Source organism: Sceloporus undulatus, chromosome 3 (assembly GCF_019175285.1).
Source record: "Sceloporus undulatus isolate JIND9_A2432 ecotype Alabama chromosome 3, SceUnd_v1.1, whole genome shotgun sequence".
Classification (NCBI taxonomy): Eukaryota; Metazoa; Chordata; class Lepidosauria; order Squamata; family Phrynosomatidae; genus Sceloporus; species Sceloporus undulatus.
In genome coordinates this window covers 86,640,772-86,662,947 of record NC_056524.1, presented here as the reverse complement: position 1 = coordinate 86,662,947, position 22,176 = coordinate 86,640,772, and the positions used below count along the sequence as shown (strand labels likewise).

At 38.7% G+C, this 22,176-nt stretch overlaps 1 protein-coding gene across 1 annotated transcript in view; it reads left to right on the top strand.

Annotated features, from left to right (window-relative positions):
- PPEF1 (protein phosphatase with EF-hand domain 1) overlaps nucleotides 1-22,176 on the top strand; it is a 42,444-nt gene that overhangs the window by 13,337 nt on the left and 6,931 nt on the right. Inside the window, exons 3-13 of the mRNA XM_042458398.1 lie at nucleotides 2,620-2,747; nucleotides 4,417-4,477; nucleotides 6,696-6,874; nucleotides 8,408-8,522; nucleotides 11,731-11,777; nucleotides 16,354-16,520; nucleotides 17,296-17,332; nucleotides 17,726-17,875; nucleotides 18,818-19,123; nucleotides 20,027-20,212; nucleotides 21,373-21,515. Coding sequence (XP_042314332.1) covers nucleotides 2,620-2,747; nucleotides 4,417-4,477; nucleotides 6,696-6,874; nucleotides 8,408-8,522; nucleotides 11,731-11,777; nucleotides 16,354-16,520; nucleotides 17,296-17,332; nucleotides 17,726-17,875; nucleotides 18,818-19,123; nucleotides 20,027-20,212; nucleotides 21,373-21,515 — 1,519 coding nt within the window. The remainder of the gene's footprint in view (nucleotides 1-2,619; nucleotides 2,748-4,416; nucleotides 4,478-6,695; nucleotides 6,875-8,407; nucleotides 8,523-11,730; nucleotides 11,778-16,353; nucleotides 16,521-17,295; nucleotides 17,333-17,725; nucleotides 17,876-18,817; nucleotides 19,124-20,026; nucleotides 20,213-21,372; nucleotides 21,516-22,176) is intronic.

Below are 22,176 nucleotides of genomic sequence, written 5' to 3'. Positions count from 1 at the left end.
GTGAGTACTGAGGAAGTGGACAAGATCCTTAGAAGTGTTAGGAAGACAACCTGCTCTCTCGATCCCTGTCCCTCTTGGCTAGCAGCTCAGGGGGGTGAGGCTGTAACTACTATGTTGCGCCGCATAATTAATACATCTTTTAGGGATGGGTGCTTTCCATCCAGCTTAAAATTGGCCATTGTAAAACCGCTGATAAAAAAGCCCTCCCTAGACCCCCTGATTCACAATAATTATCGGCCTATCTCTCTGCTGCCATTCTTGGGGAAGGTGATCGAGAGGGCGGTTGCCATTCAGCTTCAATCGGTCTTGGATGATACTGAGTTTCTAGACCCATTTCAAACTGGCTTTTGGGCGGGCTATGGAGTTGAGACTGCCATGGTCACCTTGGTCGATGATCTCCGTCTGGGCATGGACAGGGGAAGCGTGTCCCTGTTAGTGCTCTTAGACATCTCAGCGGCTTTCGATACCATCGACCATGGTATCCTTCTGGAACGCCTGAGAGAGTTGGGAATCGGGGGCACTGCGCTCCAGTGGTTCCGTTCCTACCTCTCGGGCAGATTCCAGATGGTGCAGCTGGGGGACGTATGCTTCGATAAGAGGGCACTTACATCTGGTGTCCCTCAAGGAGCCATTCTGTCCCCCATGCTATTTAACATTTACATGAAACTGCTGGGAGAGATCAGCCGGAGACACAGGGCGAGGTGTTATCAGTACGCTGATGACACCCAAATATGTTTCTCTGTGTCTCCGACTGATGCAGTGACCAGGGATGGCATCTCTCCTCTAGATGCCTGTCTGGAGTCAGTCATGGGCTGGATGAAGGAAAACAGACTCAGACTGAATCCAGAGAAAACGGAAGTACTTGTGATAGGTTCCCCGGGTCCAGGTTTGGAGATTTGTCCACCTGTCCTGAACGGGGTCACGCTTCCCCTGAAGGACTCTGTTCGCAGTCTGGGGGTGCTCTTGGACTCGTCACTCCACCTTACATCTCAGGTGGATGCGACGGTCAGGAGTACCTGTTATCAGTTTCGGCTGATACGCCAGCTGCGACCCTACCTGGGCCGGCGGGACCTTGAAACGGTGGTACACGCTCTGGTAACCTCTCGGTTGGATTTCTGTAATGCGCTCTACATGGGCCAACCCTTGTACCAAACCCGGAAGCTACAATTGGTTCAGAATATGGCAGCGAGGCTGGTCACTGGATGTTCCAGGTCCAGCCATATAACACCTGTTCTGCGAGATCTACACTGGCTGCCTATTCACTTCTGGGCACAATACAAGGTGTTGGTTATAACCTATAAATCCCTAAATGGCTTGGGCCCAGGGTACTTGGAGGACCGCCTCTCCCCATATAGTCCACCCCGCACACTCAGGTCAACCGGGAAGCAATTTCTGAGGGACCCTCGAACTGCACAGAGGGCGGTGTTTATCTCAGCTCCCAGTTATGGAATTGCTTCCCAAAGAGCTCCGCTGACCCCCGACCCTCGACCAATTCAGGAAGAGATTGCAAACCTTCTCTTCGAACAAGCTTTCCCCCAGTTTGTAATCGCCTTTTCTTCTTCTCTCCTTCTTTCTCCCCCCACTTTTGCACCTGCACTTTGCCTAGTTTTTGTAAGGTTTTTATCTGTGTTTTTAATTCCTTGTTTTAATCTCTGATTTTGTTTTATATTGTATTGTTGATATTTACGTTTGTTGTTCTATGATGTGTAACCCGCCTGGATCTCAGGAAAGGCGGGCTAGAAATAACGATTTATTATTATTATTTAACTTTATGAGAGACTGGTGAAATTAAACATGTTTCTTGACTTGACAGGAAGGGAAAAAACATTTTATCTTTCTATTGCTCATGCAAGGAGGAGTCGAGAGATTCTCCCGTACTTTATCTTCTCCTAAGATAACAGTGAGAGTCAGCATGGTGTAGTGGTTTGAGTGTTGGACTATGTCTCTGGAGACCAGGGTTTGAATCCCCACTCAGCTATGAAAACTCACTGGGTAACACTTTTTCAGCCTCAGAGGAAAGCAAAGGGAAAACCTCTCAGAACTAATATTGCCAAGAAAACCACGTGAGAGGTTCACCTTTGGGTGACCATAGGTCAGAAACAACTTGAAATCATACAACAACAACAAAGATAACAGTCCCTTCCTAATCTTGTTCTTTCCCAGTTGTGGATTTTACTGAAAATCAAGGCCTGAATAAAACAGGACTAATGTGGTAACAGTGCAAAATTTCCAAGACATTTGGTCTGTGACTGATTTTTCTCCTAACAGAGTTTATGTGTGCTGTCTTGAAAAATCACATAAAAATCAAATATACCAATCTCGGTGGGGTGTATTTCATCTTTCAAAAGCATGAGGCAACAGTCCACATGACCCAGTTTACATACACAATACACTGAAAGCCAGGTTCTTTGGACCTTTAGATGTAGTATTGCCCTACAATAAGTGAGCAAGCCATGATTACCTTCTCAGATTGTCTGAAAATACAGGCTTTGTGTAAATACTGTATAGGTAGTTTGAAAAATGTACAACATATATACAAGCTCCAACAGAATCCTAAAATCTGCACAATGAGTTGTAAATAATAACTTTTTTCTTTCCGGCCACTGTATGTTTTGTCAGCCATCAAAGCAGCTGTCCTCATCCAAAGGTGGTATCGGTCATACATGGCTCGAATGGAGCTGAAGCGGCAATATGCCCTTAGCATCTTTCAGTCAATTGAATATGCAGAAGAACAAGCACAGCTACAGGTATGACTTCTGTGAAATTTCTTTGACACAAACCACCAGCAAATCTGAATAAGCTGAGTTTACGAATGATATTCTTCATGCATAATGTAGTTTGTATGTTTGTTTTCTCTTTCATGGATGATATTTAAAATTTAATCTTAAATTTTAGTGTATATAAAGCTGGTCTAAGATGTCTTCCTGAGAGCCGAAAAACAGTGCCCCTTCCTACCTGAGTCAAGGTGCATAGTCACTACATCAAAATGAGGTTTTGTCCTCCCAGGAAAGAATTCTGCCCCCATTAAATTTTTGTGTGGCGTAGTAGTGTAAATATTGAACTCAGGAGACCAGGGTTCAAAACCATGCTCAGCCATGAAAACTCATTGGGTGACCTTAGAGAGGTCACATTTTCTCAGCCTCAGAGGAAGGCAAAGGCAAACCAACTGTGAACAAATCTTGCCAAGAAAACCCCATGGTAGTTTGGAAATGACTTGAAGGTACGCAACAACAATAACGACCCAAAATTCTAGCATTGCAGAAAGTAAGACACTGAAAATCACTTGCACCTAGAACTCTTATATTTGCTGTGTTCTCATTCCTAGCCAGATCAGGGCCATGGCAACCTCATGCCGTGGCCCCGATCCAGCCTTTCTAGGGCACCAAAAGAAGCTCCAAAAAAGCAGCTTCTTTTTGCATTCTTGAAAGGGCACCATAGCTGCAGCTATATGGCACTCTTTTAGCGCTGCGTTATCTGGGCGCAGCACCAGAGGTGCAACATGACACCGTGCACTATGTGGAGTGGCGCATGGCATCAGGGCGCCCTGGGGTGGGTGGAGTCAGGCATGCGTCATGAGGCCGCTATGCTCTAACTCTGCCCCCATGCCAGCCTTTCAAGTCGGTCTGTAAAGGCCGTTTGCCTGCCTCCCCCCCTTGCTTTGGATGCTTAAACTATATTTCTAAAAACTCAATTGAAGTTTTAAGTTACAACAATGCTAGAAATTTGAGGAATAAAGAAAAATATGGGGGGGGGGCAGAATTCTTATTTGGGGCAGCAAAACTTTCATTTTTGCCCCCACCTATAGCTACATTCCCGGATGACAACTGACACTGAAAATCTCATTAGCACCTCTCCCTCTCCCTTGCTTTAGAAATGCAATAATAACAGATAAACGCCAGTTTGATTCCCTTCCATGTCACCCCAAACCTGTTGTCCAATACAACCATCTCACTCCACCCAATGGCAGCTGGTGGCTTCCATGTTGATAGAATAGTGAATTCATTCCAGGTGTTAGTCTGAACTTGAAAAGGGGCATTTACTTATTTTACATTGCATCAGGCTTTTGGAATGGGACTTCAGCTTGATTCCATTTTGTGTTTGAAGGCCTTTTTATGTAGTAAATTCGATTAATTTTGTGTCATTACATATGCTTTATCCTACTTATTAGTGAAATAGTGTCTATGCAAGCAGTAACTTTTCACCTTTCTGTTTTATGAAGAAGTAAGTGCTTCAGCACTTGCACAGAATAGCCTGTGTATGGAAGGGAAATCTTCATCTTCTTCTAAATGGGCACTTTCAGCAAGAATTTTGCCCAGCGTTACAGTGGCACAATTCAAAAGGCATTACAAATGGGGGATATGCAAGAAATTAGAAGCATTTCAATTTTTCAACTAAAAGATATGTTTTGTTATTCAGCTGTCCAACTTCTTCACATTCATGCTGGACCATTTTACTCAAGCAAATGAGTCCAATCCAGGTGAGGCTGAGATATTATATTTGATAGACTGGTTTAATAATTTTTTCCCAAATGATTGCAGGTGTGCATTTTGTCTACAGAAACCACTATACAGCTATACAGTTATGTGTCTGCAAATAGAATTTCCTGTGCATGCATTTATAGCCATTCAAGGAACTACATGCTGAAATACCAGTGTATTTCCTAAGACTGAAAATCAAAGAGCGGGTGGGTGCAGTCTGCTCCCCGGCTGCATGACATCCTCCTCCCCACAAAGTAATAATAAAAGAGGATGCCTCTGTTTTTGTGGAAGCTATGACTCATTGAGAGATTGGGTTAGTTGGCTCAAAATTTGACAAAGTGTTCTTAGTTGTCTCCCACATTGCAGTGGTGAATTTAAGTCAAAATTCATAATAAGGAACTTTATAAGCAAAAAGGAATTTTTAAAAAGGCTGAAAAACAAGAGAGTGTTCCTTGAGGCACTCATTGCTGCTAAGATTCCTGAGGTTTATAAAAAGATCTAGAAAGTAGGTGAAGGCTGTGGCAATTTTAGTAAGATTCCTGATTTTTTTTTTTTAAAGGTGGGAATGGGAAAAAAGACAGTCCCAAGGCACTTCTGAGATTTTTCTGACTTATATCTTAATGTTAACACTGGATTTAATACTTAATACTGGGCAGACTAAGGATACTATGTGCCTCGTAGTGGAGAATTGAGACCAGACCAAGACTTCTTACTCACGAGGATGCATGAGAATGGGGATTTAAACTGGTTTCACTGTACATTGTCCATTCCCAGTGAAAGGAACAATGTACATTCCCAATGAAAGGAAGACTTCTTGCTCATGAGGAGGCAGGAGAAGGGGGATTTAACTGCACACACCCCATTCCCAATGAAGGCAAGACTACTTACTTACTTAATCTTGGATAACTGACCAATAAACAGAATTGTAGTGCAATAAAATACATTGCCAACCTGTTATCAGTTTGCAATTGCTTGATAATGTGAAAAGAATTGTTGTTCTTTCTATGTTTAAAAAGCCACAACACCACCAGGAGGGAAGCTTCTTGCGATAATCTCCTTTGAAACACCATAAATTAAATATGAATCCAATATTCATGTTTTTACAGTGACAAAAAACAGCTAATGCAATTCTAGGCTGCCTAATCATACTGCATGTTAGATGATGTTTTTATTGTCCTGAATTGTATTTTTAAATGATGATATTTTATTGTAATCTAGATGTTATTGTGGTTTTATGCTTGTAATCCCGCTTCAATCCATTGGGAGAGGTGGGAAATAGAAATAAAATTATTATTATTATTATTATTATTATTATTATTATTATTATAAATGTTCTACAGTCCTTCCTTCTCTTACGTGGGAGATCCATTCCGGACCCCCCCCCCCATCACATAAGGGGAAAACTGCGTATGCTCACACCCATTAAAAACAATGTGGCACGTGCATGTGGCTAAAAGCCATGGAAGGGGAGCCCGCATTTGGCATGGGGTGACTGTATCTAGATCAAGTACAAAGATCAAGTTCTGCTTTAGTAGGGAGATGGAAAGAAGGTGAGAGGAGAGGGAGGGAAGGAGGGAGGGGGGGGAAGAAATTAGAAAGATGGTAAAAAGGATAAGAGGAGGGAAAGGATAGGAGGGGTTAGAAAATGAATGGAAGGTGAATAAGAAGAAAGGGGAAATGTTAGTAGGAAAGATTAGATATAAGGAGGAGAGGAAGTTATAAGAAAAGAGATTCAAACTAAACATTAGGAATAACTTTTTAATGTAAAGAGCTGTTTGTTAGTGAAATGGGCAATTTCTAGAGCACTGATGAGTAAAAAAGAAATGAGAATAGATGAAGCTCACTTACTACCCATTTACTTGCTGGATTGTGCTAAGTGAAATTCTTTTCAGGTAGTCCTCCCATGGTGGAAAGTTTAGGACCAAATTATTGTGCGCTGAAAATTTAGTTGTCAACTAAACTGCATCCACACTGCAGGATTAATGCAGTTTGACACCACTTTGACTGCCATGTCTCAATGCAATGGAATTCTGGGTTCTGCTGTTTTGGGAAATATTTAGCTTTCTTTGTCTGAAAGCTCCAGAACCATAACAAACTACAAAGCCCAGGATTTCACAGGATGGAGTCATGACAGTTAAAGAGATGTCAAACTGCATTAATTCTGCAGTGTAGTAGCAGCCAAAGTGTTTATAACTTGCTTTTCTGCTTCTTTTATAGAAATCAGCTCTCACTTTGTCTCCATTATGGGCAATTACAGCACGGCAGGCTCAGATCCTGCCATGACAGAGTATGAGAGGACTATAGAGGTGCCCACCTCTTACTATGGTCCTCGCCTGTGTTTTCCCCTCACTGTTGCTGACACTCATGTGCTGCTTCAGGCTTTCAAGCATCGTCAGGTGAGTTCTGACTATTAAATTAACAGTACTATATTTTATATTTACATATATCTATAAATTGTCCATGTAATCATAAGGACATGATAAATGTGATTAAGAAAGAAGAGTATAGAAATTGAAAGAGTGTGTTATGGGGGAAAGAATTGTAATTAACATCTTCAAAGAAATGAATTATTTGGCTTTTATTTTTAAAAAATATTTATAATATGTTTAAGAAGAAAGAAAAGACATCATTTTCTCAATAAACTATATACATGCACTCTATGCATAGGACAATTTGCTTTCACTCTACAAAAAATGCCATTTTATAATGGCTAGGCCCCATCATCACTCTTTGGAGAAAAGTAAATACTTTTTCAACTCTTTGGAAGAAGATTTCGCCAAGGACTTAACCAAAGCTTCATGTAGTATCAGGAAAGAATGTAACTTCTAATATTGCTTAATCTTTCTATGCTACATTTTAAAAAATAGATTATGATCTTCATAAATGTAACTGTTAGTAGAAGATATATCTATTCTGTTCACCAAGTCAAAAGAAAAGATGGATCCTTGAAAATACATACACTCATACACATTATAGTAAAAATTACACAATTTTCCCTATGGTATCAATATTTTTATATGAAGAAAACTCTGCATTTCTAATGGATTGCAATAATATGGCATGTTTCTTCTCTTTTAAATGTTGGTCTCTTTGAAATTAATATAAGATCATTAAAGTCTCTCAAGTACTTACCTGCATTTAAAAAAAATATCAATAAATGGGTGCCATTTCTCAATAAAGGAGTCTTGGTTTGTATTGAGAGGACCACCAGAATCCCACCAAGATATTTAGAAAGATGTTATATACTCGAAGACTTCATGGAAACATTATTAGAAACTCCACAACCATTTTTCAAAATCAGATGATGTAATATCCGTAAGATGTATGAGAAAGAAATAGTTTTAATAATCACATCTTGATTTTACTGGTACTTGCTAGTATCCCGTTTGTATTCTGCTCCTTATTTAGGTATTCTGAACCATTTTGTTTGTTAATCTATAGATTTTAATCTTAGCAGGATTTTAATTTTAATAAAAAAATTTAAAATCATTAAAGTCTCCTGTTTGTATATATTTAAAGTTCATAAAAACATTATTTTAAACATTCAGATGCTTAAAATACAGGATATTGATACTGGCTCACTTGTGTGGGATGACTGCAAAATGGTCAGAAGTGGGGTGCATATAACTTTCCAGCATATTCCGTTAGCCCTAGCCATCATAACTGATGGTGAAGAATGATGGAATCTGCAATCCAGCTATATCAGCCAGCTGCAGATTCCTGCATCCCTGTCATATGAGTTAAACCAGCCTTATCCATCCCAGCCCAAGATATGTTGAACTACATCTCCACCATCCAAATGTCCAGTACCATGATAGAAATATGACATACCTTGGAAGGTGGCAAGATAGAGGAAGCTTCTTTAGGGATTTTTTGCCAAAGGCAGCCTATAATCTCTTGTTTCTGTCTCCATGCCTGTTTCTATACAGCATCTTCATGCTCGATATGTGCTCCAACTGTTGCATGAGACCAGAAAGGTCCTTCAGCAGATGCCAAACATCACTCATCTGTCAACCTCTTATGCCAAGGAAATCACTATCTGTGGTAAGTTATGAGTGCCCTTTATAAGAGAGACATGGCATCAAAGTGACATCTAGTTTGAATTTTGAATTTGCAAAATAGTATTTTTTATGGTAGCTGATGCCTTTGAAATGTTAGCATCTCTCCCCATTCCATCCCATCCTTCCTGTCTTTCCTTTATTATAATTATTATTTTTTAACTTTAAAAAAAAGACTGATGAGTCATCTGCTGGCAAATATTTTAAGTATGCCAAATGCTTCCTCCCACTTCTTTTCTGTCTGATTTACTCAGTGAATCAGTGATTAAACCAGGCAAATTTTTAAGAAAAGAGCTGCCTTTCCATCTGTAAAATGCTACTTTGTGTGGTAAATAATTTCTTTCACCTCTAGCCTTCCCCCAAGTACAAACAAATGCTTCCTGAATGTGATCATGGTGGTAGAAACTGGTGTTGAATTATACTTGTTCTGAGGCCATTAAAAATATCCCTCCATAATAAGAATTAATATATCAGTGGCAAGTTAGTGCCGTTTTCAGGGTTTTTTTTAAATTTATGAAATGCAATTCAACATGCAAAATACCAGTGCCGATGCACAAATTTGGATGATGGGCTGCCTTTGTTATAAAGGTTATGAAATGTTTGTTTCAGAGCTTGACAGTTTACTTTTAAAATAATTGATTACCGTTATCATTCTAAGCCAAATGCAAAGGAACACTTTGCTTTCCCATTCCTCAAAAGTAACTGATTATTTAATTATAAAGTAACTATAGTTTCATATTAGAAATCTGAATGCTATAAGCTATATTGTAAATCATACTGCTCTGACAACAAAGCTTAAGGCAGCTTTGCAAACCACACCAGCCAGCACTTGAACAATGTTCCTCCTCTGCCATTTAGTGAAGCCAAATACCGGTACCTTTAACCATAGAAGTAAGCAAAAGTTATTGTTATACTACAAGGGGGTGAACCATCTCATTAAGTTATAATTGTAATGTACATTCAATGTTGTTACTGGGGTGGGGGGGGGGGGGGGGGAGAGACTAATTCCAAATAACTAGTTATTTGTAAGTACTTTATTCCAAGCTTTAAATTTAAAATTCCAGTTTGTTCTGAAGGAGGGAGGAATATTATTTTGTCTGTTGCTGTGGCATTTAGGATTTTTAAAAAAATGAAAAGTAGTATGAAATGTTCTTAAATAAACAATAGATCATAACAGAAGGATGTATAGATTTGGAGTAGAGATAAGCTGTGGGCAGCAGGAACCAAACATTAAAGTGCAGAATCTCTCCTGTGCCACTGTTGAAAACACATTGACTGAGATTTAGAGATCTCTTGCAGCCCGATTTTTGTGCCCGGGGTCTACCTGTTCCTCCTCCTTCTATCTAGTCAGATAAAGATATAAGCATTCCTTTCTACCTGCAGTGGAGATTGTAACAATACCAGGGCCTTCGGCTGAACTGCCCTTGATTTCACTGTTATAAATTATGGATGAGAGGGTGATACTTCTGGGTTTCCTGGAGGAGGTTGGCCAGCATGGCAGAATAAATATTGCATTAGTAACTCTGATGTTTAGTGCTATATCTGCAAATCAATGAACCAGCTAGAAAATGGAATTAATTGTATTGCTGCAGGTCTAGGGTGATACCACATTTTAATATAAGCTGCTTTAAGATTCAGTACAGTAGTGAATAAGGATCTTGCATTTATACTTTTATGCAGCTCAGTCAGTTCTGGTAAGTGAGTGATGGCTATGCGTACAAAACATCATGATAACTTCCAAAAACTATGAATCCCTTGATTTGAAAGTTCTCAGAGACACTCACCAGAACTGACTGAATTGCATGTGTTTTCAAATTAATGTATGTGTATCCTTCAACTGCTACCCTCATTTGCACAATTGAAAGAGAGATTTCCTGCCCCATGTTAGATGGCATTACAGTTACTCTCAGATGTCTTTTCAAATCAAAGTATATATAATCCTTCAATTGGTTTCCTCATTTGCACAATTGGAAGAGCATCTAAGAGAGATTGCAACCTGTTCTTCAAGAAAATAATGGTTTTTGCAGCCAGCCATGTGATTAGTGACAGATGAAAGTGCCATTTTTACTGAAGTTCAGGCCAAAATGTTGATTACCTCTAAACCAGCTGTATCTCACTTCCTGAAAACTCTTTTCAACTCTCTCATTGAGATGTGCATTTAAATAGTCACTCAGAGAGAGTTTTTGTCTTAGTTCTGCGATGACTCTTTGGTGTAGTGAAGATGGGGATAAGCATATATCGGGGACTATGTTCCCAGACTTACTGTGGATACATGAAACCACAGATAATAGTGAACCCTGTTGAAATGAATGATTTCTGGCTCAGCTTTTGTGAGCTATTTAGCTTCTCTGTCAGAGAGCTCTGGGACTAAAACAAACATCAAATGCCAGAATCCCATAGCATTGAGCCATGGCAGTTAAAGTGGTGTCAAACTACATTATTTCTGCAGTGCAGATTAAACCCCAGTATTCCTTAAGATGGAGCAGTAGCAGTTGAAGTAGTATCAGATCATAGGGATCAAAATGAAAGTTGAATGTGCAAATTTTGAATATTACAAAGCCTCTTTCCCCGTGTGAAGTCAAAGGCTTTCATGGCAGAATCCACAGTTTTTGTGGGGTTTTCAGGCTATATGGCCATGTTCTGGAAGAGTTTATTCCTGAAGTTTCACCAGCATCTGTGGCTGGCATCTTCTGATAATGCATTGTCCCACTATGCTCTCATTAATACCTCCATTGCTTCCATTACTCCCCTTGCACTTTTATGTGGCTGCAACAGCCCAGTTCCTGCTGCTGTTATTTGATTGTAATATATATCTGCATGCCTACACAAAATGTATATTTTTAATGTTGAAAAATGAGAACTGGAGAAGATATAAACATTAGGTAAGATTGAAAAATGATCTCCCAGGTGAGTTGATTTGGTCACCCTAAAAATACAACTGAGTAGCACTGCCAGCAGAACTATAACAATTATAACACTACAGTGTAAGTTTGTCTATTAACTCTAGAGCATGGTAATGGTGGAAAACAGCAGCTGGGGATGGGAAGACACCATATGGTGTTGTTTATCTGGCAATGATTTATCTGGGTCTATGTGTCACCAAGTGAGACTTATTTCTGGGTTGACATATGTAAGACTGTACTGTCAGTTTACTTACTTGGTGTGTTGGTTATGGAAAACTGTGTTCTTCCTAGGTGATCTGCACGGGAAACTGGATGACCTTTTGCTGATTTTCTACAAAGTAAGTAAATGTGGGATGCCTGGGGCTCTTAGGGAGGTGTCTTAGCAAAGATGAATTTGTTAGCCTGTACACAGATCATGATCACTCTGTGGTGTCAATTTTTGGACTATGGCCATCTTTCCATCCTTAGCTATAAGTGAATGATAAATGGAGGACACCATTGAAAAGAAATTGGGAGAAACAAAATGAGTTTTCTAAAAGTATACAGACATAAGGTAAAACCTGAAATGGTTTGGGTTGTTTCCCACAGAATAGGAGCGGGAAGACCCAAAGCCCCGAGTGCTATCAACTATTTATCAGGGGAAGTTGCTGAAGGAAAAAGAGATGTATAAAATAATGTCTCTTGATGCAGTAAAGCTCTTTGCTGGTGTGCCATCTAAAATTCATAGACCCAAAGAAATTATAAAATATGGAAGATCAATAGAGGCCCTCAGAGGCACCTGACAAAGAGGTCTAGCCTGAAGCATGTAGAGCCCTTCATTCCCTAATATATCATTGACAGCACTTGGGCTTTTGCTCTCTGGTATCCCTTGTTTGTGCAAGGACAAACCTTGTGATTTTTTGTCTTCATTTCAGAACTTCTATTTTTTTTAAAAAAACAAAACTATGAGACAACAAAATGGAAGATTCTGTCTGTGTGTCTAAGTTTTCCAGTATGTACCTCTATTAACTTGTGACTTCCACCAACTGTTCAGTGTTCAATTATTTTCTGAAATAAATTTGTATTATAATTTAAGTTGTTCTTTATGAAGAGAGAAAGTGTGTAAAAGTTTATTTGGTCATTGACCAGCAAATACAATAACAATCAAGTCACAAAAACCATTATTAAACTCTAATTATAAAAACTTTGGATTGTACTACAACTATAAATAGCCAAAGAGATAAAAGGATAAAATGTAATTGTTATACATAAAATACAATGTTTTATGAGAGAGAAATGTTTTCCCCAGTCATGGCGTCATCCTCTGTTCTTGTTTCTTGAAGCACTGAGAGATCTGATAACCTTTCATTGTTTATTCATACTACTGAAGCTCATTATGAAACAGAATGATATCACTTGTCTCCTCATCCTTTTTGTTCACATGAAAACTTAGCATTTCATTTAAGGTAAAATAATTTTGAACTAGGGATGGAAATTTAACTTACTTTGTTTTCATGTATAAAAGGGGAAAAATACATTCTAAACTTCTCTCCCTGCTGGGTAGGATTATAAGAGTTTTTGTACTTCTCTTAATTATTTTTCACATTCTGGGAATTTATGTATGGGGGAAAAAAATTAAAGAAAATTTCCCTTTCTTATCCAGAAATGGGACCTCCACTTTCTCTTCCCATCTCCAGAACTGCAGCTAGGTGCTGCCTATGGGCCTCATGCCTTTCTTCTCACAGCCAATAAATCGCCATTGCGGCAAACTAGATATGGGAAACTGCCTCCAGGGCTGGTGGGAGGAGTATGGAATGCCATAGACAGAGAATTATGCTCCTTCCGGGAAATATATCCACATTTATCGTATCCACACATTGTCAAGCAGTGGCACTGGCATTTTAGATATTTTTATCTTCTTTTTTATTTTATTGTAGTATTTTAATATTATTTTAATCTATTATTTTTCTATCTTTTTATTGTATTGTTTTAATGTTATAAGCCACCCTGAGTCCTACTACTGGGTGAAGGGAAGATAATAATAATAATAATAATAATAATGTTATTATTGTGTGCCTTCAAGTCAAACTCCGGTCTCCAAGGTCATGGTTCAACATGCTGGGTTTCAATCAAACCTTGAGAGACCTATCCAAGGTGCTGAAACTATTTTGAGATAGGGTTCAGAGCTTTGAAGAACTTCTTTATAATTCAGAGTTAAGCCTGGAGCAGATTCACTGTCCCATTGGCTTGGAAACCACCAGCTGCCAGACTTGCCAAGCCACCCAAATTTTAAACTGATCCATGATGTAGTGCTTAGATTTCTTCTCATGCTTTCAAACTACATTAAGGCATCTTTGTAAAAGTCTGTAGTTGTAGTTTTCCCTTTTCACTGTTTAATTTTTTTCTCAGCATATCCAATGGCAGTATTCAATATATGTCCTCCTTCCCTCCCTCCCTCCCTTTCACTATAAAATTATTAATGTGCTCTGAGTCTTTGGTGCAAGGTAAGCATGTGATAATTGGTGAACTGTCTGCTAAAGCTCACAATCTCTGGTTTAGATTCAAGTGTGGCTTGTAGCCTTTGATTTAGGTGCCACACATTGCTTTGATTACAAGCCAACATCCCCTTTGGAGGAACAGGAGATGGGAAGCCATTTAACAGTCTTAAATGATGACCCTAACATTGTCTGCAGCCTGTTAGGCTAGATAACATGTCCTTAATGTTTTTAAATTGCTTATCATACGCATAACACCTTTGCTTAATTAAAGCAGACAATTTGAGACACTTTCATTCATTGTTAAATGATACCATTTCCCATAATTTTTCCTGGCAGAAAAAAAAATCCACCCAACACTAGCCCATGCTATTTTCAATTGCCAGTTTCTAAATTAGTCTGTGTTAAATTGATGCTATGCATATAGACATCCTGGAGCGGAATTAAAAGCCAGATTGACAAAAGGAAGCTAATTAAATACATACCCAGAAGGCTTTCTAATGAGACAGTAGCAACTCTCAGTTCCACAAGCCATTGGGAAGCTATTTTCCCCTCTTTTTTCCTGCTGCCATAGATGATAATTTCATCTCTCCCTTCCTCTCCCCACCCCCATTAGTTATAACTAGAGAAGTGCTCAAGGAAAGCAAACTGAGACAAGCATAGCAGCGTTATATTTTTAAGGAGATGCCATTTTTGTATTTGAAATGTAAATGAAATGTCAAGTGTAAAGCTGCCTTAAAAGCTCCGGTTGCAAAAAAGCTTTCCCAGGCAAGTGAACATAGCTTGTGTGTTTTTGAGAGCCTCGGAATTCAAGAGTTTTTTTGTTTATTGGAAACACACTCCAGTTCAGTGTTCCTCAAGTGACTTCTGAAGAGCTTCTGATTATTCGGGGGCTGAAGAAGGAGCCAGCAGGCACATCTTCATACTGATAAAATAAATACTAATAGGTCGTATGAAAATTAAAAATGATCAACCATTTTTTTTAAAACCCAGAAAATAGAGTTATCCAACAAGTTATACAAGGCCCTTTCCCTTTTGGACAATCAGTCTCCCAAGGCCTGCCAAAACAAAATAGTCTTCCTGTGCCCATAAAAAGATAGCAAGGAAGGTGCCAATATAGTGTCACTGGGGAAGGAGTCCCACAACTTGGTAGCAGCCACTGAGAAGACCCTCTTCTGGGTTCCCACCAGATGTGAGCGGAGTGGGACAGAGCACAGGCCTCCCCAGGAGATCTCAAAACACAGCCAGGTTTGTATGAAGAACTGTTGTTATTGTTGTTGTGTGCCTTCAAGTCATTTCCAACTTATGGCGACCCTAAGGCAATCATGAGGTTTTTGTAGCAAGATTTTTGTAGCAAGATTTGTTCAGAGAAGGTTTGCCATTGCCTTCCCCTGAGGCTGAGAGCATGTGACTTGCCCAAGGACAGCCAGTCGGTTCATGGCTGAATGGGGGATCGAACCCTTGTCTCCAGAACTAGGGCTCTAACAGATCCTTGTGGTAGTGGTAGGATGAGACCACCAATGATGATAAATCTAAGCTGATTTTGTCTACATAGATCATAAAATGGATCTTTCCATAATGTGATTACTAATGTTTAACTATTATATAGTATTATATAATAGTATATAGTATATATTTTATTTGTATAATATAAACACACTAATATTTAAGAATTAAATATATATGTTGTCTTTTCACTGCAAATATTTATTGTTACTGTTTTTGTATGTTGCTTCCTCCCAGAGTGGGACCTAAGGTGGCCCACAGCAGAAAACCAATCAAAATCCACAGTGCATTCTTAAAAACAATTACAATGGTCATAATTAAAACAATATAAAACTCTTTAAAACACAGGTCTTCGGGGTCTGCCTCTTAACAAAGCAATACAGAACTCAACGTTATGAGAGACTGATGGGATTAAACATGTTTCTTGACTTTGCAGGAAGGGGAAAAACATTTTATTTTCCTATTGCACATGCAAGGTGTCCAGAGATTCTCCTGTTTTTTTTTTAATCTCCTCCTAAGATAACAGTGAGAGCCAGCATGATGTAGTGCTTTGAGAGTAGGACTATGACTCTGGAGACCAGCTTTCCATCCCCACTCAGCCATGGAAAATCATTGGGTGACCTTGGGAAAGTCACACTTTGTCAGCCTCAAGAAAACGCTATGATAGGTTCATTTTAGGGTTGCCATACATTTGAAATTATGTGAAGGCACACAACACACACACACATGCACACATGGATGCACACATGTACAGGTACAGTAATAAATGCTAAGTGGCATTGCTACAGAAGTGCATTTTGTTATGTTGCATTGACAGCAGGTAGAAGAAGGGGTTCTGCATAGCTTTAAAGTGCAATGCTGACCATTCAGCTCTATTCTGATGCTAATATAATGTTGTGCTACCAGATAATCTTGTTTTTGCTCTCTTCTACAGAATGGCCTCCCTTCAGAAGAAAATCCCTACATTTTTAATGGTGATTTTGTTGACAGAGGGGAAAATTCTGTAGAAATACTTGTGATCCTGTTTGCATTTCTGCTTGTCTATCCTAACCATTTACATTTGAACAGAGGGAACCACGAGGATTACCTCATGAATCTTAGGTATCACCTTTGTTTATAAAACATTTCATACTGTAAGTAGGAACAACTTGATGTGCTACTTTCCCAGAGCCTAAAATTAGATCTGAAGAGTAGTAACTTACAGGAGTTTGTTTGCAGTGTTTACCCATATTGGAAAATAAATCATTTGTAGCACAATCCCATAGATTATATTATGTACACCCCACTTATCTAAATAGGGCTTAATTTCAGATAAAATAATGAAGGCTTGAAGCCCTATACCTTTATGGTCTATTCTTTAGTTGCATGCCCATTTAACAGGCTTTTGCTGCAACAGGAATTATCACTAGTTAGACTTTTAGATCAATAGCATGTATGCGTTTCCTGCTTAGCTGAGTGGGGTTTAGTTTACTAGGAAACAGAACTCAGGTTATTGTGGGGCATTTTGACTGAATTTGCACTCAGCCACTTACTTGGAAATGGTACTGATGTCTGAAGATTGTTGTTGATGTTTATAGAGAATTTGACAGTGACCAATGGCAATGAGAGTGACAGATCACCCCACCAATAACCAATTCATAAACATGTAATCATAATGTGGAAGAAAGAACTATCTCTTACTTATGTCATATTCTGTGGGAATTATGCACACTTTATTCAGGACTGTGTCTTAAGGGGCTGGAACTAAAGCCAGTCATAGATACCTAACATGGAAGAAAGAACAATCCCTTACTTATGTGTAATGAAACTGATGTGGGACCTGCCTATTACTATTGAAATATTTTTTCATTAAAACTTCTTATTATTCTTATTTCAGATATGGTTTCACAAAAGAAGTTATGAAAAAGTACCAGGTAAGTATTTTAATTCCTTTTTGGTACTTGCCATTATGTTTGTCATGTCACTTCTTGTGTAGTCTCAATTTAAATGACTAAGGATACAATTCTGTACCTACTTCCCTGGAGCTAAAACACATTGAGAATATTGGGTTTTACTTCTAGGTTGACGTATGTAGGATGTTACATTGTAAACTAAGTGTTTGTTGTTGTTGCTGCTGCTGTTGTTCTTAGTTGTATCTAGGATATTGTATGTAGATCTGCAATAACACTGTAATGTTTTCTTGACTTCTTAGAATCATTGAAATATATTTATATATTTAGCAAATGTTCATAATTGTTCCTATTACTGTGAGGTCATGATCTTGAACATTTCGGGAATGAAATCTAATCACATTTTACCCTTAATAGTGCCATGGCAAAACAATTTTACATCTTCTTCAAGATGTCTACAGCTGGCTTCCTCTTGCGACTATAATTGACAGCAAAGTCCTTATCTTACATGGTGGAATCTCGGACACAACTGATTTGAATTTCTTGAATCTATTTCAGAGAAACAAGGTATGATATCACACTCACAAGGCACTCTCCTATCCAAAATCAATGAGAATTAAATCTTGAAAATGTCATAGCATTTTGTAGATTTTAAGAAACAAAGGTAACAAATCACAGATGATTTTTAAAAAAACACTTTACAGCATCACATTATGCATACTTGACTTTCTCTGGATTTTATCTTAAGGGGCTACAGCCCCATCTGAGGCTTTTTAATTCGTTAATCAAAGCTGACATTTAGTCAATTGATGCTGTCAATTAAATTACACAGGCTAAAAATGATTTTATGTTAAAATAATTCACACAAGTCATGGAGGACATCACTTTAGAGAAAGTACTGTATTCCTTTCTGTGTGTGAATTAAAGGGAAATGCTGTGATGTTGTCACAGTATAATTGTGTTAAAAGACTTTTTTTTTAAAAAAAAATTGATGCCCAATTAACCAAGATCACTTCAATCTGGTATTAAAAAATCAATTACTGTAATTGCCAGTATATTATTTTCCTCATTTAATTTTTTTTAATGTCAAGGGCTGTGCTGGTTTGTTTTTTGTTCAAAATTCCTTTGCACAAAACCCTATATCTGCTTGTGTTAGAATAGTTAGAACTATTATTGCATACTTTCACATTATGAAAATTCCTGTTGTTGCTGCTGTGTGGCTTCACATTAATTCCAACTTATGGTGACCCTAACACAAACCTGTCATTGGATTTTCTTGGCAAGATTGTTCAGAGGGGATTTACTTTTGCCTTCCTCTGAGGCTGAAAGAGTGTGTCTTGACTAAGGTCACCCAGTGGGTTTCCATGCCTGAGGAGAGAGTCATAGCCAACACTCAAAACTCTACACCACACTGGTTCTTACAGGAAATTTTATGTGTTATATAATATGTGGTCATCCACACTCATAAATGTGCCTTGAAGATGCTGACTGAGTGTTTTATCTTTATAGCTGAAGTCTGTGCTTAGACCACCAAAGTCAAATACTGAAGCAATCAATGATTCACAGAGAACTAGTCTTACAGGAGCCTGTTCCTATGTAGTAGAAGTCAAGAAGTGCTCTCACATCTTGAGTAAAGAAGCCCTGCGATCTACATCAGCATCTGGTGACAGAAGACAATACAGTAAGGGAGAGCATCTTGACAACCTCTGTGACAGAAGTATTTCTCATCCAGTTCTAGGTGTGCAATATTGTAAGCCTTGCAGTGTTCCCACACCATACACATCTCCAGAATTAACAGCAAAAGAGTGGAAGCAGGTATGTTGAAGTTATATTTCAGGAACCAGTCTCTCCCAGAATATAAGCTGTTTAGATATAAACATTTGAGACATAATTTTTGTGAACATTTAAAATATGGGTTTAAAGTCACATGGTTATGCTACTAATTACAAGGACATCAAGTGATTTTGCTAGATCCCGGAACAATTGGCTGGCTAGTTCAAATAACTATATGGATGTTCAAAGACTGCGTGCTGAGAGGGAAGGTGGACTATGAACTCTACTATTCACATATTTTGTATTCATGAGATGGCTCCCTCCATGCATTGCAACACACATGCACTGAAGCTCTGGACAAGCTCTGTGTGGCTATTCTGTAGATACACAGGTCCTCTTGTCCACCAAAGATGGGATTAACTTGTGCATAACCTTCAGGCATAGAGCAGATGAGAATGACCCCCTACCTCCCACTGTGAACATGTGATGAGTGTTTGTTCATGTGTAAAATACAGTCTTTTTACTGTCTCTGCCTAGAAGCTTCCCTTATTTATTATTCCATTGATTTTTGTTTCCACAGTCCAGTGCCTACTTTTAATCATTCTTTCATCCATTCTACCTCCAGATCCCCTGCCCTTTAACTTTCCTATTTCCTGAAACCAGTTCCCAGATATCAGCCTGATTAGCACCATGAGGTCTGAATCCCAGCTGAACAGAAAATTTCCCCTTCACACAGACCCAAAGACAAACATCCAATATCCTATCCTACCACACCAATTTAGCCAATCAGTCCCTGAGGTTTAATTGCTGCAAGTACAGTAAAATCTAGATATTTCCAACTACACCTAAGAAGAATGATCATCAGTATTTCTTTCAAGTTTTAGTTGTACAATTTATTTTATCAGTGATGGATAGTCATCACTAGCATTTATTTTCTGTTCAAAGGTAGTAGATATTCTCTGGAGTGATCCTAAACATCAAAATGGCTGTACACCAAACAAATACCGCGGAGGAGGTTGCTACTTTGGACCAGATGTTACTGCCAGGTTGCTAAAACGTTACAATTTGAAAATGCTCATCAGGTCTCATGAATGCAAACAAGAAGGCTATGAGGTCAGCCATAATGGAAAGGTAATGAATGATTTAAAGTTTAAATGCATTTAACTATACAGTAACTTTCATAATCTAGAAAGTCATTCTGTAGCATCTGGCACCAAAATGTACTGTAATTAGGAATAGCACATACAGGTAGTGTTTTCTTGCTTCATATTCACAGTTCCTCTTTTCCCAGTGACAAATATGGAAAGACATGACTCAGTGTGCTGTGCCTAGTTTCAGGTAAATGGGGAAAGAATGATTATGTAGGACTGATAACTTTCTCAGTTGGCCATTCTCCAAAGTAATTTTCCACCAGTAGAGGAGCCAGCACTCATAGCATCAAAACCCTGGAACTTTTTGATTAACAAGGAATAGACTGAAACATCATCTGCCACTCTCTTCAGGATTCCCTGCCCCATCTGAGTTCCCACAAGAACTGTAGGGAAAATGTGTGTTTTTCCCCTTGATTTTTTGCCATGATCAATCTTTGTTGTAATCCAGAATAATGGGGGAGGGGATGTTTAGGTCTCAAGTGAGAGATCCATTAGCTTCAAAAAAATTCCATGCTCTAGGTAGAGATGAAAACTTTTAGATATTTTTTAAAAGATAGATAGATCAACACATCCACCAGAATTTTCAGAGTTCCCTTGGTGGCAAGTACTGCTAGAACTGTCACAATAAAGATCTATACTGCAGCCTGCCATGCTTTCACATTTCCTCTGTCTTCACCGCTCCCTTCTTATTTTAACTTGAACCATCTGACGGTATGTGGAAGCTCTTCCATGCAGCAGGCTTGATGGCGAGAATAGGTCTATATGTAGACATAGTCATACGTGTATAGCTGATTTTTTCTTGAACTGCATAGATACTGTATGTTTATCAGATGGCCCTTCAGGATCACAATCTGGAAAAAAGAAGAAGATGTACCCAGGCCCTGAATCTTTGTTTTGTATTGTACCCTATTAAACACACAGCCCCATGGGCATTGCACAGATTTCATAGGGCCAGGCATTGAAAGTGTTGAAGAACGTATAGCAGAACATATAAATTTACAGTCTTTTAAGACTACTGTACAGTCCTTATTAGCTTTTTGCATGTTTCTAGGTTAATTTAACTATTTCTTCCAGGTTCTGGGCAGATTCAGTTTGAAATCCTCATTAATTAAAATGAATTATTTCCTTTTTAAAAATAAGGTTGTCACTATTTTTTCTGCTTCAAATTACTATGAAGAGGGAAGTAATCGTGGGGCTTACATCAAACTAAATCCAGATTTGATACCTCGTTTTGTCCAGTATCAAGTCAGAAAATCTACACGTAAACAGACCCTGCATCAGAGGTAAGATAAAGAGAGCAGGTCTATTAAAAACAAAAATACATGGAAAGAAGCAGAGAATGTGTGCCATCAGTAGACATGATGCAGGAGTTGCAGGGAGGCCAACCTTTGTGAAAGCTTTGTTGGTTGCTGTCACTGCAAATGGAACTAAACTTTGTCTCTCTTCCTTTGTTAGTTAGATTTCAGCCAGTGGAAGGCAAGATACTGAGAATTTTAGCTTGAGCTATCTCCTCCAGTAGGAGCTGACCCAGGCTCTGAGAACCTCAGGGGAGGCCCTTCTCTCTGTCCCAATCCCAATGCAAGCACAATTGGTGGGGACACAAGAGAGGGCCTTTCCCATGGCTGCCCCTAGACTCTGGAACTCCCTGCCCAGGGAGATCAGAATGGCCCCTTCCTTGATGGCCTTCCGCCAACAGGTAAAGACCTTCCTCTTCAGACAGGTTTTCAAACCAGAAAGCTTTTAAAGAATGGCCTGGAGTGCTATATTGTTTTAATGTATTTTAAACATTTTTATCTTTTTAAAGTATTTGATATTTTAATATGCAATTTGTTTTAATTATTGAAGTAATTGAATTCTGTTTTAATGTACACTTTTTGTATGTTTTTAACTGTATTTTTAAAATGTTGTACACAGCCCTGAAACTGGCTGGGAGAAGGGCGGGAT